Source organism: Corvus cornix, chromosome 3 (assembly GCF_000738735.6).
Source record: "Corvus cornix cornix isolate S_Up_H32 chromosome 3, ASM73873v5, whole genome shotgun sequence".
In the NCBI taxonomy this organism is placed as follows: Eukaryota; Metazoa; Chordata; class Aves; order Passeriformes; family Corvidae; genus Corvus; species Corvus cornix.
In genome coordinates this window covers 94,620,576-94,638,798 of record NC_047056.1, presented here as the reverse complement: position 1 = coordinate 94,638,798, position 18,223 = coordinate 94,620,576, and the positions used below count along the sequence as shown (strand labels likewise).

Below are 18,223 nucleotides of genomic sequence, written 5' to 3'. Positions count from 1 at the left end.
TGTCTGAGATCAGGGATGGGTACACTGCCTTTTCAAGGAACCCCTTGACAACTCCTTCTTCGAACCAAGCCAGCTTTGTATTAAAGGCACAAGGTTCGTTGCCTTGGCTACGTGTACTGGAAGGCTTATCTGAAGGCTCACATTCCTGATGGTTGTTATTTACCTTCTCATTTCTAGCCTAATTTATTCTCAGTTAGTGTGTTTGCAGGTCACCAGTAACTGCAGGTAAAATGGGTCTTTTCCTCCTGTGTTTATGTTTTTTGATGTTTAACAGCAACCTCTCATGCTTCCCTTAGTTATGATGGAAATGTATTTGGAATTGTGTCTGTGGTTCATATATATTCTCACTATGTGTGTCTGTTTAAGTAAATAATATTATCTTCTATTTAATATTATTTGTTTGTTATCACATCCTTCTGCACAGCCTTAAAGGAACCTAATTGTTTTATCAATTGCATGGAGTTAATTCAAGGATCTCAAATCTCTAAGGGTAAACTATGGTATGAAATAGTCAGTATGAAGAGGTAAATAGAAAGGAGAGCTGTAGGAAGTAGTCCAAAACCCATTCTGAAGCAAATCCGAACTTTCCAGTAGGTTTGGTTTAGACAAGGGCAAGTACATAAGCAGATTTTCTATGCCAAGGTTTCACAAATGGCTTTCTGATAATGCCACAATTAAACATCAGTCAATTGAAAAAAGAATAACTTAGTGAAACCAATTAGAAGGAATGATTTTTACGAATGGGGTTTTAGACCTTGCTGCAGAAACCTTGGCTGATGACACATTCCAGTTGTCCGATGTGCTGCTATAATGATTGGTTTCTGTTTCAGCCTTATTTAACAGTTTCATTAATAGTATTAAAGAAAGCAAGTGAACAGCATGTTAATGAAGTCAGCAGATAATGTAAACAGCAGGAAACAGAAAATAAACGATACTTAGAGATGCAAAAAATGAGCAAGAGGAGTTATCAATGTATCATATTCTGATTGAGAAAAATGAGAAGCTAATGCATCTGCAACAAACTAGTTCAGAACTGATTTTATATGCCTAATACATGTTAACTAAATACACAGAAATATACACATTCAATTACTCTAAAACATTTTATTTACTGGTTGAAAAGGGTCCAGTTTGTAGTCAGTATAATATCTAAAAGGGAAATACTGTCTTTGAAAGAATATGCAGATAGATTGTGTAAAAAAGTAGAGATGTAATTGCTGATTTTTACACAAATAAGTGGATTGTAGGAGCAATTTGCTACTGTTCAAGCAGCAGTAATGTAAAAGGAAAGACTGAAAGGTAACGAATTAACAGAAAAGGAATGGAGAGGAAGACTACTCTTATCCACATATCTGAAATGTGTAAGCCTTTAGAGAAGATATGACTTATTTAGCATTACCACAAATTTTATATCATATCAGAAAAATGTTCTTTATTAGATGAAAACAACCTCTAGCCATACTAAATCAAGATTAAAAAAATGTATACATACAGGCTGTAAGCACAATCTAGTGCCAGTTAATGGAAACCTAAAACAGGCTGTAGGCTTCCACTCACTTGCATATAGAAATGCCAAGTCTCTCCAACACCCCTCAGTGTGAATGAATATTGCAGAGTTCCTAAAGGTTATATCTAACCTATACTTTTTTCCTCCCTTCCCCAACAATATCCAAATTATAGGAGAGGAGACTTCCCAAGAGCTCCATTCAGCAAGCCCAATCCCACACAAGCGCTAAAATATTTCCCCTTCCCTGGTGTGGTGACATGCACACTGCAGGCAGACTGACAACTACCTCCTCCAGTTGGAACATATAATCATCAATACCCTTCTGAGCTCATTTAAAATGTGCCTAACTTAAGCCTCAGCTCATACATTGTCAAATCCCACTTGGTGAGTCTTGTTCCTGTTCCAGCTGGAGATGGGCCCACGCTGGAATTTGGGAATCTAGTTTTCACGTTCCAAAATTGAACAAAGAGACTCGGACTCATTTCTAGTTTCCTAAACTGCAGTCATGTCTGTAAGTAAAATGCTGAAACATTAGTTGTCTGGGAAAAATAAATGAGTGATGATTTCAAGAGATATGCTGTGGCTACTCACTGCAGTAGCTTCCAGCTTTTTGGTGCTGTTCCCAGAAATGCTTCAACCATGGTGAGGAGCTCAATTCTCTAATTAAAAAAAAAAATTGTATCAAATATTTTTCAGCTTTACACTCTCAAATTAAAGCTTAAAAACCTCCAAGGAAGGAAAGGAGGCCAGATTGGAGGGGGAGGAGGTGAGAGGAAGGAAACGGGTGGAGAAAACCACTATATTCCCAAGATGCAAGGAAAGTTGAAAAGTAGAAGAAAAAATATATTAAATCAGTGTAAACTAAGAGGTAAGTTTAAGGCATTTTTTTACATTGAATGTATGTTTTGTTGGGGTATTTTTATCAGTAAAATTCTGTGTACTTTACAAGCATTTGAAATACATTTAAGTGAGGTAATTGCTTTTTTTTTTCAATTTCTACTGCTATAAACTTGATCTATATTTTTATTAAGCCAATCAAAGGATGTGTTGTGCTGGGATTTTGCTACTCTTCTGCTGTTGCTGGGTAAAACTGTCTATTACCTCACCAATGACCTACATGAAGTGAAACAACATCCCATGGCAGCAGACAGGTTGTTTTGTTGTAGTGCTCAGCGGCAAAAGTTAATTGTTTATGGAGATTTAATGGGCACTGTGCTCCTACTTACCTACCTTGCTGCAATTCAGTAGTGTGTTAGTGTAGCTTAGGAAAAGAGCTCCTGAAGTAATAGATTTTGGTATAGTTAGGAAGATAGTTGACCTGTGTTCTTAACTTGAGGTCAGAGCAGAGTCTTACATTGTTTATTAGTGTTATTGCTATTTGGCATTGCCTATGCAGGGGTTGTATAAGTTAAGTTTTGATCAGAGACCACATGCCAGCTGCTGAATAGTAAAGCTTGCTGCATTTAAAAGTTCATTTATTACTGGGTTGTTTGTTCCTATACTGCCAAGAGCCTGCCAGAGATGCAACAGAATAAAAATATTGGTGATTAATATGACTGTGCTTGTATTGCAGCATCAAAGACTTTGCACAGTTAAGGTTAGGAAGGAAGGAAGTGAAAATCTGGAAAAAGTAGAGGCAGGTGTAAGGAGATTCTGCATAGCTCTACCAGCTGGACAGGGTGTGGAGGCAGAGATTTTCCTGTAGCCCTCGGCACTTACTGCATACATAGACCAGGTTACATGCAGCATTTTTATTTGTGAAGGTTTGGAACAGTGTAGGGCAAGTGCATGACAGCTGCTGAAATGGGAGAGACCAAAGTTCTCAGTAGGTGATGGTGAAAAGCAATACAGAAGATGGGGTTTGTGGGGAATGCTGCTGCGTTCCTGTCTGATCCATATCCAGCTTCTGTTGTGCCTGGTCCTCTCAGGCTGGAGGTCATACTGTGCTTAAAAGCTTCTGGTGTCTCAATTGTTCATGATTTTATCCAGTCTTGTTTTTTAACATGTTTACATTATTGATTTCAATAACGTTATGGAAATAGGTTCTATAAATTAATTACATTGTCTTTGTTTTAAGCCTTGTGTTTGAAGATTTTATGGATTGCCTCAAGTGTTTTGACTGTGAAAAGTCAATGCTTATCATTGCCACTTTAAGCTGTCTACTTATTAACTGAAAAGTTGTGGTCTGCTTGTATTCCTCACTTCTCCATATGTCTGGCCATCCTTGTTCCTCTCTGTACACTTTCTAGCTATGTTATACATCTTCAGTGATTCAGGTGAAAATGTTAGTGATTTGCTGCCTTCTGAAGACATGTATGTCTAATGACTATCTCTCTTAATTGTGCTCACCATTTAGCCTTCCTTAACTTTTCCAAATATTTTTTTTCAGAGTTGAACTGAATGCTTAAATATTTCTACAGATAGTAGTTACATAAATATATGCATGGCAGCTATGCACTTCAAGATGAATATATTATGGATGAAGAGCTTGAATGACACAGTATTTGTACTATTTTTATTCAGACACATCCTGAGAATTTAGCATCAAATGGCCTAATTCTGCTCAGACTCTAAAGCCAGTGAATTTAACCAGAAGCTCCTACCAGACTTCATAGGATCAGACTCTGCTTTGCCTATTAGAGAACAGAGCTTGACACCACTTTCAGAATTGTTCTGCATTGTGCATGAAGCTAGATATTAAGAAGGTCAGTCTTTTGTAGGAAAGGAAACTTGGGAAAGAAGAAACCCCAGTTGTTTAGTGGATGTGATGGTCAGATTGAGGCAAACAAGAATATGGAGATGGCTGAGCAACAAGAGTTGTGAGGGGTAGGCCAGGAGAGCTGTCTGGCAGCTGAAGAGCAAGGGGAATGAAAACACAGCCCAGCAGGCAGGCAGCCAGCAGCTGCAGTTGCAGTACCCCCAAAAGTGGCAGGGGTGCTTTTACATTAGTAAGATACTCTGATATCAGAATTTCTTCAAACGTCCAAAAGGCCTTGGATAGCTATGAAGGTGAATGGGAATTTGGCATCCCAAGTCACCTGTGCAATTTTCAGCCTTGAGGTGTCTCAACAGAAAGAAAGGGCAAGATAGAAATTATGCTTTAGAACAAACTGGATGGCTGATGACTCTAGCAGTCTTTATTTTGTTCTGTATAAATTAATGGAAACTATTTTCCTCAGACATTTGGAAACCATGATCTATATTTTAAACAAATTCTTAAATAAATAATTAATATGGCTATTTAATCACAACTCTATCACCAGACCAAATTATCCAACCAAGGAATTAATCATGATTATATTCTTCCCAGTACCTGGCTTGTGTTCTTGTTCTTTCTCTTCTATGGATGCTTTGAACAGTAAGGGAACCCTTTAAAGCTGATACAGTTTAGTTTCGTATGAGACTAGAAGGAAAATAAATGTTTAGAGTAAATTCTACATAGAAATAGAGAAAATAGAGTTTGGGCATTGAGTTTGGGCATTTTCTTAAAGTCAGATGCCTTTGCTTATTGCAAATGCAACAGAAGAGAAGTAGGGGAACAATCCAGATTGCTAAAAATGCCATATGTAAAAGTTAGCTATTTACTTAGAAACTAGCAGCAATCCATAAAAGTTGATGTGATGGCATTAGTACATCATTTACCAGGTGTGTTCCATCAGCTTCACGACAGATGTAAGACATAGAGTGTTGTGAAGAAATTCAGGCTGGCATTAATAAAGCTATGCATGGCAGCACTTCAGTAAGAAAAGCTGCCTTTGATACTGCTGATTTGAGGATTTATTCAAGTGTGCAAACAGGTTGAATCTAGCCAACTAATACCAAGATGGGGTAATAAACACCAAAAGCAGCCTTCTATCATGTGCTACCATGAGCTTTGCTATATTCTTGGACTGACCTCTCTAGACAGGCAGTATCTCTCTGACTTAAACGGAAAAAGTCTTGGTAATGCCTCAACAACTCACTCACTGCAGTATTCACCTAGCTGCAGCTGGATCAGATTGAATGGAAACAAAATGGTGTCAGCAATTTAAGGACTCTGACTTGAGTTTTGCCAACAGTTCTGCTGGAAACTGGAAATATTAAAGGCTTTATCATTGCACAGTACCTGTTTTGGCCAAATGCTGTGCTTTTCCCTTCTCTCAGGTTGTGCCCCAGAAGAGTGTCCCTTGCATTAAGCATCCCTAGATGCCTAAGTTTTGCTCTTTCTGCAAAGTCTGTATTCCTCCATTGTCACTAGGTTTAGAAAATAGATAAATAGGCATGAGAGTTCGGAAAAGAACTGAAGGCAAATGCTTTTCCTCTTAGAAGGTGATCCAAGCTGGCAGAGGACAGCCCCAGTAACTGCTCCTCATGACTGCCATGCAGAAGGCACAGTAGATAACACTTCACCTAAAGTAGAAATGTTTAAATGCTGAGTAGATTGGAGAAAGAAAGGCATCATTTTTTACTATTTTCCTACATCTGAGGTACTCCATGCAAAAAAAAAAACCCCAACCAAACAAAAAAACCAACCAGAAAAGTCCTCTATCTTCCACAATTATTTATATCCCTCTAGGGAATACCTTCCTCTCTTGAGGTGGCCCTTCCTCTTTCCCCAGTAGTACCTTCTTCATCAAGGATACTCTGCGTATCTGCACTGTTAGAAATGCACACATTTCCAATATGAGCTTCATCCTCTTACTTCTCATCACTGCTATGAACACAGACAAAAAGAAAATCAGAATTATTTAGGTTGTAAATGACCTTTAAGTTCATTGAGACCAACTATTAAGCTAACACAGCCAGGTCTACCTCTAAACCATGTCCCTAAGTGCCACATGTACATGAAAATAAAATCAGGCCCCTTTAATATATTAATTTTCATTTCCAGATATATTATTTAAATATTGCTGCATAGCAAAGTATATTAGAAGTGTCCAATCCTCACTAGATTTTTCTTATACTTGCACATTCAGATTGTGTTCTTGTGCATTGTTCAAAATGAATCTCATGTGTGGTTTCCTGTCTGGAAGTTCTTGGGCCTTTCGGGTTCCACTGTTGGGACTTCTTTGCTTCCTGGTTATAAGACTTTTTCCTTGAAATAATTTAAAGTAGAAGGGGAAGCAAGAAATACTAAAAACTGTTTATTACCTCTTAAAATTTTATTAATAATTTTTATTTTTACAGAATAATTGTTTCTGAAGTCAAGGAAGAAGCTGTTTTAGCACAACATTTGAGACACGTTTTGCCAAATTTCTCAGAAAATGAAATAATAAGTCTTTTAAATAAGAACTTTGATGTATCCAAGAGTGTTTATGCATTTAGATAGCCAATGACTTCCAGATTTGGGGAAAAGTATGGATATTTTATGTGTTTTGGACAGTCTAACTTACCTATCAATATTAAATGACTAATGACAAACACCTATCCTGACTTTTATGGCCATTCAAGATTTAAGGAAAAGGAATTTTCCTCACATCTGGTGCTCTCATGAGCTCTTGTAAGCTATACATGGTCAGGAAAGTAACTGGCACTGTAAACTGAACTAACGGGCAAGGGAGGGATGGATCTGAAAGAAGCTCTGCTTCTTATTTCTCTTACAACACAGGTGATCAAGTATGGTAAAGGAATCTGCTCTTGGTTTGAATCAATGAAGCATTATTGGTTGCCTGGAACTAGGAAGGAGCTGACTTTTGGGATAGTTTCCTTCCCCTTCAGTGTCTAGTCATGCCCAGGTAGGCTAGACAAAACCACAAACTGCATCTGCAGAGGTAAACTGTGTAGTGCAGCATCAGAAAAATATTCTGATGGCAAAACGTCTTATTCACTATCAGTTTAGCATTCTATAAATGGAATAATAAATCAGTACTGAAACGCGTTTCTGACCATGCAGTGGCCTCTGAACTCTATGTACCAAACTGGACTGTTTGAAACACTGGCCATTTACCTGACTCCAGGTGACATTCAGTAAGTGAAGGATTAGCCAAGAGAAGAGGGAGACTGAATCTTCAGTTAATAACCATCTTACAAAGAAAATAGGCACTGGATATCAGATTGCTATATTATTACTATATTTATTTAAAGAGATTGCCTAAATAAGAGTTTTTTCATGCCAACATTTGCCCTGGGAATGCAACGGTAACACCAGCTTTGGCCAAGAATAAAGTCTAAGATTATCAGGCAAGAAATACTGTACTGACCTCCAGTGTCAAAGGTGTCTTTGAGCTCTTAGTTGCTCAGTTCTCTTCTGGGAATGCAGTCATGATTTGAGTTTTTATGCTGAAAGTGCATGTTCAGCAGATGCCTTAAGGTGGAATTATTTCATAGAATAACAGAAATAGCTGAGTTTGGAAGACATCCCTGGAGATTTTCCATTCACAGCCCACCAGCTAAAAGCTGGTTGCCCATGACACTGTCCATGTCAGCTGGGTTTTGTGTGTCAACAAGAATGGGGACTGCAAAAACTCTCTGGGAAATTAATCCAATATTTTATCAGTTTCACAGTGAAAAAAGTTTTTTTCTAAATTTTAAGTGGAATTTCTTCTATTTCAGTTTGTGCCCATTGCCTCTTATCCTGTCAGTTGATATTCTGAGGAGAGTGTAACGGAGGGACCGTAATTAATTTGTAAACTGCAGAACACTGTATTATTCACAACAAAGACAGGAACAGCTAAGAAGTAAAATTATAATTTTACTTTATTCTTTAAATCTCTATTCTTTAAATCTCGATCAATACTCTCTTAAAAAAAACCCACACCAGACTGGAATTAGTTGAGAGTAGGTAGGAGGAAAAATCTGATCTTGATGTTTTGCTTACCTCTCTATGCCTTTGAAAAGGGAGGTCAAATTCTTCCCTTTCAAAGTGCTCTCTGAACAGGTTCAATGAGTCCAGCATACTCAGCTGAATTCAGTGCCATTCTAAAACAACGAACTAACAAGACTGAAATTAAGCACTGTGTAATTTTGTATTTCGGCAGTGTTTCTCCTTTGTTTCAGCATAATTTAGAAGTGAGATAGTGGCAGCAGCTTTATTAGAAATTGACAATATCACCATTCTTTAATCAATAATATATCTTGCTGCAAGGGGGTTGAGTGCTCATTCTCTCTTGGAAGTACATATGGAAGTATGTATATCTATGAATATCTAGGACAAAGCCTTTGGGTTTGGCTGATGACCCAGGAAGTTATCCCCATCATGATCCAGAATAATAACTAGAGTAAAGCATAAAGCAGCAACAGTACATAATTTACACAGTTTTAATATCTATAAATGAGTGAAAACTTTGACTGTCCTGTGGTGCCCGCTTGTAATGCATTTTTCTGTGGAAGTCTATTCAGAATCACAGCTATTATCATGACAAGAACCTCTTTCTCCACCACCTATTACAAAAAACAGCCAACAGGTTTTGTTACTGTAATTCACAGGCTCACATCATTCTACAGGGCTATATATAGTTCAAAGGATAAATATCCAGCATGATTTCTTTTATTTCAGTGAGCATTTTAGCAGTTGCCAATGTTTTCATCGGAGTAGTGCTGAATATTACTTCACATATGTGGATGGCTTTCAGCCATTATATCATAATCCGGGGATCTGTGAGTATGAAAATGCACGAGTGGGTTTGATTGCTGTATGTAAACTACTTTATTCAACAGATAAATATTTTTTTATTATTATTTGAATAAGAATTTAAGATAACCCTGCTTACACAATGGGGTGAAGATAGAGATTGGCCAATATTTATTGCAGGTAACTTTCGGAGTTTTGCTTAAGGTGGCAGAGGTAATAGCTACTTTTACTGTCTCTGAGAGAGATTTACCTCTGTCTCTCTCCAGTGGCTGTTGAGAGGGAATATGTTCAGCTTCCATTTTATGGAAATATTCAAAGTTAGGTGTAAAGAACTGAAACTCTCTGAGATGAATATTCTTGATAACTGCATTAAATACTCATGGCACTCTAGACAACTTTCTGAATGGAGAGGTCAGTTGTGAGTTAATTAAAAAAAAAGAAGAAAAAATCACCTGAATGTTAGTCCCCTCCTGATCTCAGGTATAAGGAAAATGAGTGTTGTTCTCTGACAGCAGTTTAGAGTGGCAAAGATATGTAAGGCTATTATTAGACAGAAATCTCTGGAAATTAGAATGGTTTAAAATTTAAAGTTGAGGCACTCTCTTCCACTACAAGTGTTGTTTTAGCTTGATTTTTAGTGGCATGAGTATATTTTTACACTGAATTTATCTCTTTCACTTCACTGCACAAGTTATGCTTCACAGTTGTGTTCTTCCTGTTTTCCTGAATGTAATTTTTCTCTCACTGTGCTACCGCCAGGGATTATAATCGAAATTCTTTTCATGTATGTCTTGTCTGACTGATTAATTACTTGGATAATATAAATGACATCACAAGGAAGTTTTTGATATTTTTGTGTGTTTATCTTTGGAGGTGTACATGTATTAATGTCAGATGTATTCTGACTCATTCACAAACATTCTGAAAAGCCTGTTTCCTGATTGAAATCAGGAATGGCAGCAAAATAAATTTTGAGCTGTTTTACAAAGCCAAGCATCTAAAATGTTTGAATTAGATCAAATTATCAGAAATTAATTCTGTGAATACATCTAGTAAAATATAACTTTGAATATAATATTTTTGTATGAGAACACATTTGTTTTGAGTTTGTCATATGGAATCACTGACCAAAATTTATGATGGCTATGTCCTATAAGCTATTGTATACCAATGTGGAAGCACAGACTCCAACTGGGATTGCAATTAAGTACTAAAGGCCTGGAGTTTAAATGTTGTTCTTGGGTCTAAGTAAATGCTAAACTTCGTGGTGAAGATGCAAGGGCAGGATGGCAAGGACTGCCATATCACAGCAAGGTTCATTTCTCTAGACTATAATTTCTCTTGCTCATATTGGGGTAACTTGCATCTTACTGAAACTTGTGAACTTTACCAAAGTAGGTGAGGTGAGTAGTTGAGACAATAGATTAACAAACAAGACCATATTGTCCTGTGGTTTTTCTAAGGAGTATCTTTACATGACCTTTTAGTTGTTGCCACAACTAGACAGGGTTTTTTAGTTGTTATGCAGTATATTTGAAGTCTGTAACAGAAAAAATTTTGCTTCTCCACACCCTCAGTAGCTTTCATTTTTTTCCTAAACTGCAAAGCTAATTTTCTTCAGGTGGACATTTTCCATTGGTTCCTTTATAAATGGACTTTTTAAGATAAAAATGTCCATGGAAACAAAATTAAACAAAACAAAACGAAACAAAATGAAACAAAACAAAACAAAACAAAACAAAACAAAACAAAACAGCTCATTCTAGCCATGAAAAAATAGGAGTTATCTGTAAGAGTGGGAAGCTTGATCATGGAGGAGGTTTTCCAATGCTTATGCTAAAAAAGCAGATGCCTCAAATGCTTCAAAAACAGTCATATGGTAGAAACTTGAAAGAACAGTAAAAGCTGTCAAAGCTATCAAGACTGTATGAAGTATACTTATAAGCATAAGATGAAGAGTTCATTCTTTTCATGTTCTCCCAGCTGTTTAAATATGTCCTTGCTGGCCTACTCTTTAGAAATTTTCTACTATATTGGTGCAAAAATGGAAGTAGAAGACCCCTGGAACATAATGGTTAGTAAATTACTTTTAATCTGGAGATTTGTCATGTGTCATTCCAACCTTATCAGCATTTGAATAAAGCAATTAATATAACCAGGGCATAGCTTTAAAATAATGTCATTGTAAAATATTCTTTAAAACAACTCCAAATAAAGGTGATGTCTATGACAGACATAAACCAAGTGTATTCGAGAGAGATTGCTAGCATGTAGTCAAAGGCTGATTAATGGGATCAGTAGATAAACTAAGCACATAGATTTAATGCTTCCAGATCTCTTGTAAAAATATAGACATATGGAAAGTAGGCAAAAGAATTCAGAATAAAGTTTTAAATGAAATCAAACCAAAGATGTATGCATATGCTGTATAAGCATAGATGCTGCTGGGAATACAATTGCTTCATCATCAGGGGTTCAGTCAGTCAATGGATATTCTAGACAGTAAATCAGTGGAGTCTGTCATTATTGAGTGCTTATTATGAAACAATTTCCGAGGTTAGATATAAAAACTTGTCATACGAGTTTAACTGAAGAATAACTACTAACTTTTCAATATTCATTAAAAGCAGAAAGGCTATGTTTATGTTTTCTAATGTTTATGAATAAATGACATTTTTTTTAGTTATCATTCCTAAACAGCAGTGTAATAATTACCAAATGTTGATGACACTTTCTGAATACTGAACTGACCCTGCATGTTTGCGTATATTTGCTTTGAAAGAAAGATAAGACTCATGAGCTTTAGAGGAAGTCTATGCTGAGAATATGAAGATATGAGCCAGCTGTTGCTAGATCTTCAGATATTAGGAGTACTTGATTTCAAAGGAGATAGACCCTCTCTGAATATCATAATTCATGGCTCAGAGAACATGCAAAGCATCTAATCTCTCTCACTCCACTGCAGGAATTGTCACCCTGGTACGTTTTCATAATGCTTTATACAATTTACTCAAAGGCATTTATAAACTTCTCTGATTTTCTTTAGAGATTTTTCTAAAATCAAATAAATCTCAGTTCTAGGTAGGGCTGCCTAATTATCTTAACTCAGCTTCTCCAAAAGGGGGAAAGCAAACAAAAAAGCAAATTAAAAATATCAAGCAGACAAGTCATCTTCAATTAAAAAAAAATGGAGACACAACTTCATAGTTAATACCTCCATGTACACTATTTTTTGTAGAAACACTGGCATAAAGTTGAAAAGATTGATTCCTTTCTATTCACAGTAATGGTCCAGAAAAGGATGCATTTCTTGACTAAAATTTTAGGATAGAAATATATACACCCTTATTTTTCAATGTAGCGGAATTTCACTGTACTAAATTGCATGGGTTGATGCTTTTTTGTTCTCGTATGTCCAGTGTGGTGTCCATGCTACTAACAGACTTATGTTTGTCTTATAGTTTACAGTTATCGAAACAAAAATTTTTGTGTCTTCGTGGAACTCTGCACTTTCCACTTCTCTAAAATATGTTCTATTCTGTGTAAGGTTTCCTTAAAATAACCAATTATCTTTGATGTGTAGCCTTATAAAATGCTTCTTGAAAAATGCATACTGTCCACGTCACTCTCTTATCTATCACAGCAGCATTATCTTCAAAGAGTTCTATCAACTTAGTTATGCAAAACATTCCTATTATATGGTCATAGTGGCTGGCTTTAATGGAATTAAGCTTAACTTAGTGGTCTCTTGCCAGTTGCAACGAAATTGTATTCAATATGTATTAAAAACATTAAGATAGCTGGTGATTATATATTTTACCCTTTCTCATGAGTTATTTGAATAGTGGTAGTCTCAGCTTTTTAAATCTTCAGAAGCTGGTTCTGCCATCACAGAGTATTGACTGTGAAAGCTCAGTAAATGCTTTGCTAATTGGAAAGCATTAGGAAGCAAAGCACACTTACATACTTAAACAACAGAAGCAGAGAATGGAAATAGAAAACTTCAGAAAGTGAAAGAGAAGAGTCTAAAATTCAGAAGAAAATTTCCAATGTTAATAATCAGAAAATAACAAGAATGCTAAAGAAACTTAACTTTATGATGCTGTAAATATCACACCTCCAAAAACAAGGTCTCAGAGGCTTGGAGAAATTAATTTTAATTTTTTTCCCCAAATTGTAGAGGGGGAGGGAAGTATGTTAGTTATAGTCATGATTTTATGCCATAGGAATAATTTTAATAATCGAATTGCATTTTTCAGTAGATTTTCAACTTAAGGACACATTTTGGAATGAAAAGCAATATATAGAAATAAAGTTATATATACTAACTGTCTATTAATTGTGTATCATCAAGGCTGTTACCAGATTAGCAAATATATAATAGCAAATTGTAGAGCATAAGAAAAAATAATACAAAATAGAAAGTGAAAAGAAGCTTAAAGCCACAGTAATGATAGAGATACTCTTTCGTACACCTCTATGAAGGCAGTTTACACCAATACAGACACTGCATGGCAGAGCGAAAAGCAGTTAATGGTACTCATATCTCATGCAGCTTGGACATGGAACCAGACTTTTGTATTCATGTTCATCTTGGAGGGAAGAAACAGGCTATGAAAAAAAAAGACATATTTTGTTAGTAGACACAGTATTAAACTGAAGACTTCTCCCAAAGAATCTGAATAATCTGAGAAAAAGGCTCATTTGTAGAGATAGAATTTGGGTTTTTTTTAAATATGGGAGAAATGTTCTGATTCCCAATGGCAACTGGATCTATCATGATATGGGTGAGTTTAGTCTCAAAGAAAAGTAAGCAAGTCTTTAGACGGCTGTAGATCTTGATATGCTATTACATGCTTGAAGCATAATATGAAGCATTGAGAAATTATCCATTGATTATGTTGTGGGACTACAGTTAGACACTAGAAGCCTAATTAATATTTTGGTGAAAAGTGGATATTGCTGTCTTGTAGAATTTTCTCAGTAGACAAATAGACATTCTGTCTCCTAAACTGAAAACAAAGTCATTATTGGTAAACAGAGTGGTGCAGCTTTATCAAAGTATAGATGTTTTTTCCCTTCCCACCTAAATCAATCGGAATTTGATCTGATGAAGTACAGTCAGTCTTGTGCACAGAAACAAGGTGTACTTAGCTTATGTAGGAAGCACAATTAAGACAAACCTAAATTAGCCACATATCCTCTTTACTTGTTAGTTTAGAATTGTAGACTTATTCTGACATTAAAGCATAGACACTGATTCCAGATGAAAGGCTCCATAAAATAATGCAATGTGACTGTTAGCCTTTTTCTTCATTAAAGAAGGTATCAGTATCTATAAATAACAAGCAATAAAACAAGAGGAAATGGCCTCAGCTGCACCATAGGAGGTTTAGATTTTGGGAAAAATTTCTTCATGGAAAGGGTTGTCCAGTATTGAAACAGGCTGCCCAGGAAAGTGGTTAAATCCCTGGAGGTATTTAAAAGATGTCTAGAAATGGCACTTGGGGATCACAGCTAGTGACTTAGGCTCCATGGTTTAGTGGTGGACTTGCAGTGTCAGGTTTATGGTTGGACTTAATGATGTTAAAGGTCTATTCCAACCTAAATGATTCTGTGATTCTATGTATTGATTATTTCAGGAGATAAATAATTCCAGTAGAAATCTATCAGTTGCTAAGAAGTGGCACGCCACCTGAGGAATTTTTCTCAGAGATTATTTTTTCTTGCATTGAGTTGACGTCTTACTGTGTTTGAGAGATATGCCAAAAATAGAGGAAAGATAAAACAACTCTTCATCATATTCTTAAAAGTATACTTCATACAGTCTTACCCAACACTTAACAAATTTGAGCATATACACTCATGAATTCTGTTTGAGTCAGCTATATGCTTTCAGACCCATATCACATATCCCCCAGAGAGTGGAAAACTGTTGGAACTGGATCCATTTTTTTCTAGAATATATTGAGAAACAGCTTCATAGACTTGTACAGTCTTCAGGGATGGTATTTTTTTTCTATTAAAGATCCATGCTGTGTAGGCACCTCAACAGTTATGTTGGTGATATAAAAGAAATTCATTAAGTTTCTTACAAGTTTGGCTTACGTAAAGAAATATGTATGTCAATGCATTGTCAAAATACTTTTCAGTGAAATATTTTATTTACTGTAAAAATCCACTTTGTGCTTGTCTTTGCAAGCTGTAAAATTAATGGAGAAGATTAGTTGATAATAATACTACAGTCAAATCTTTCACTGTCAGGGAAAAATTTTATTCATGTTTGCACATTATGCAGTCTCAGGAGTTATCTTCTGTGTAAATGAATGTCGTGCCCCCGGAGGAAGCCAGACTGACAGGGGTCTTTGCTCAAGTCTTCTATTCAGGTTATATACAGCACACGACCACTTTCCCAACTACCCGTCCTTTGTCCTGCACTGAAACAATGAAAGGCAAATCCCTGCGTCCATGTTGATTTTCTTCTCCTCCATGGATTTTTTCCAGGGTTGTCATTAGAATTCAGTTGTCAAATTACAGTTCTTTGAAACAGGAGGAAACCTAACCCGATCTTTCTCTTGCGAAAGCCTATTCCTTGCTGGTTTATAGTGTCTTGTTTTATTAAAGTTAAGGTGTCATGTAGCTGGAACTTTCATTGTTCTAACTAGAAAAAGGACTCCAAACACTGATGTGTTTGACCAGCTACTAGGGAAATGCATACTGCACAGATTTGCTTTGTTCTGGGTATGGGTTTTCCAGTACCTGAAAATTTTCAAAAAGGGAGATTGCAGTTTTGGTCTATGTGCATACCATACATTCAGATTCTGAATTCATAATAATTTATTATGGAAACTTTAGGCACTTATTTTAAAATGTTCTTTCCCTAACACCTTTATAGAGCTCCTTTCTGCATTGCTATGATCATTACATACACATTTATGCAGACAGAGTGATTTTGCCTACCAATTGCATTAGTTTTAGAAACAGAATGAGCCTCCAGCACCTTGCTGGATAGGAACAATAATTATAATACATTAAAGCCATGAAAAACATTTCTTTCTGGAGCCTAATAAAACATGAGTTTTAAAGTATCTAAAAATTGGAGTGGTGATATAACCTTCTTCCATATTTTAATTCAGAAAATTTGTTTTGTTCTTACAGAAGTCTGTGCTTTTTTGCCAGAATTTATTTTGATAATGAGTTTCAAAATATTGTTTTGTTTAGTCAGTAAAGAGAAAAAAAAATCATTATTTGTGTTATTAGAATTTATTATTTTTGCTAGAATTTCATTATTTGTTTTTTGGGGAAGGCATGAGTTCATCAAATCCATCAAAGAGATTGTAAAACAAAAGGGTACAAGACAGTGAAAACATTTGTTTGGATATTTCCATTTATTACTCACTCTTTGGGTAGCCAACAATACCTGTAGCTGTTGACGAACTGGAAGAGTCCATTTAATTCTTCCAATAATTATTCTTTAGACCTAGATAGGCCAAAATTCTTTACTACATAACCAGCTCTATAGCTTTTAACATAGGGAAGCCTTTCAGTTAAAATTCTAATCTTTACAGTGATTTAGGTTGTTTTGAGTTTATCCATGAGTGACATAAATAAACAGCTTGAAAAGCAGTCTGCACACGTCTTGTTCAGTCAGAATTCTCCCTTTGTGCCCTTATTTTTTAAAGCAAGTATACAATAAAACACTCAGCTCTTCACTCAGCTTGCATTGTTCATCTATAAACTTTGGTTATACTGGCTCTTCTTTCCTGGCTCTTTCGTCTCTTTCTACCTCTATTTCCAGGGATGAAAATTACTTCTTTTTTGTCTTGTTCTAGCTGTGACTTCCACCAAGTTCTTCAAGAACATTATAAAAGTCTATATAATTAACATAAATAGTAAGAAAAGCTCAAAACTTTCATTGAATATGTGTTGACTCTGGAGAGGAAAAAGAAACCAAACTAAAGTGAAAACTAATACATTGAAGACACAATCAATTATTTTGAGTTTTGCCTACGTGGACACTGAAGACTCTACACATAGATTTAATGTAATTTTTTTGGTGACTGGAAATGCCATTGTATGGATGTCATCATAACAAGCAGGAAAGGAAATTTCACCTCTGGAATTTTTTTTCTTTGCTACAGTAGTGATGAAGAACATATCATTGCATTAGCAACTACAGAAGCTTTTAAGATTACATTGATAATTTTAGAAGTAAGAGAAAGGTAAAAAAAGCTTCAAATGCTGTTAGATCAGTATTCACACTTTTCCATTCATTTTAATGGAATTGAATTTACTTGCTATCACCTTCAGTGCCAGAGAACGTTTAAAACCAGATACCATTAGAAATACATTTTTTGCATAATTTATTTAATATTTGAAAACATAATGGCAGAAAATAGTATGGTAAGCACAATTAACAGTATTAAATACACAGAATATTTTTTGCTAGCAAGACTTTAGTATATATGTTAACATGGATTTGCATAGCATTTTAAGTTATGGTGTAAACTACAGCCTACTGTGAGGAGGCAGTTTCAAAAATATTGCATATGCAGTTTAGAAGATTTGAAGCAAAAGCACATCAGTATGAAACTGTTTATTATCCCCTCTTGCCTTCCAAGTTTTCTCGCGATTTCTGTTGTTCACACTGTGTTTATTAATCTTTTAAGTTATCCTTATGAGAAAAAGCTACACACTTCAGGCACATAACATAAGCAGTAGCACTTACCACACAACACCGTCCATTCTATCTAGAAGACATAACCACCCATAAAACATTTTTGGATACCTTTGTATTTTCACCCTAAACGTGATCTCCAGAAGACTTCAGCCAGTATCTACAGCTCTGTGCCAAAACATGGGTTTGCCATCTGTTGTTTGCAGAATTCAGACCAGTAAATGGAGCTGATTTCAACTGAACACAAGGGCCATTGGGAGAATCAGGAACTTAATTATCAAGGCGCTGGTGCTTCTGAATACAAGGTCCTGAATTTGCTTCTAAGTGCCATGCTCTGTGTGGTACTGGACTAAGTCTCTATAATTTTCTTCTACCTGTAAATGGGACTGAAAAGAACCCAGATAATACAGTTGCAGGTGCTTGGTATATGCAAATAGAAAGTAAGTACCACCTGTAATTTATAAAGACACTTGCTGATGTTAAGGACTGT

At 35.9% G+C, this 18,223-nt stretch overlaps 1 protein-coding gene across 11 annotated transcripts in view; it reads left to right on the top strand.

Moving 5' to 3' along the window:
• Nucleotides 1–18,223, top strand: part of DLGAP2 (DLG associated protein 2) — a 459,270-nt gene that overhangs the window by 155,324 nt on the left and 285,723 nt on the right. The window contains exon 2 of one of the 11 annotated variants that reach the window (XM_010406487.4): nucleotides 2,204–2,375. The exons of the other annotated variants lie outside the window; for them this stretch is intronic. Coding sequence (XP_010404789.2) covers nucleotides 2,318–2,375 — 58 coding nt within the window. The 5' untranslated portion in view covers nucleotides 2,204–2,317. The remainder of the gene's footprint in view (nucleotides 1–2,203; nucleotides 2,376–18,223) is intronic. 11 annotated transcript variants of the gene reach the window in all.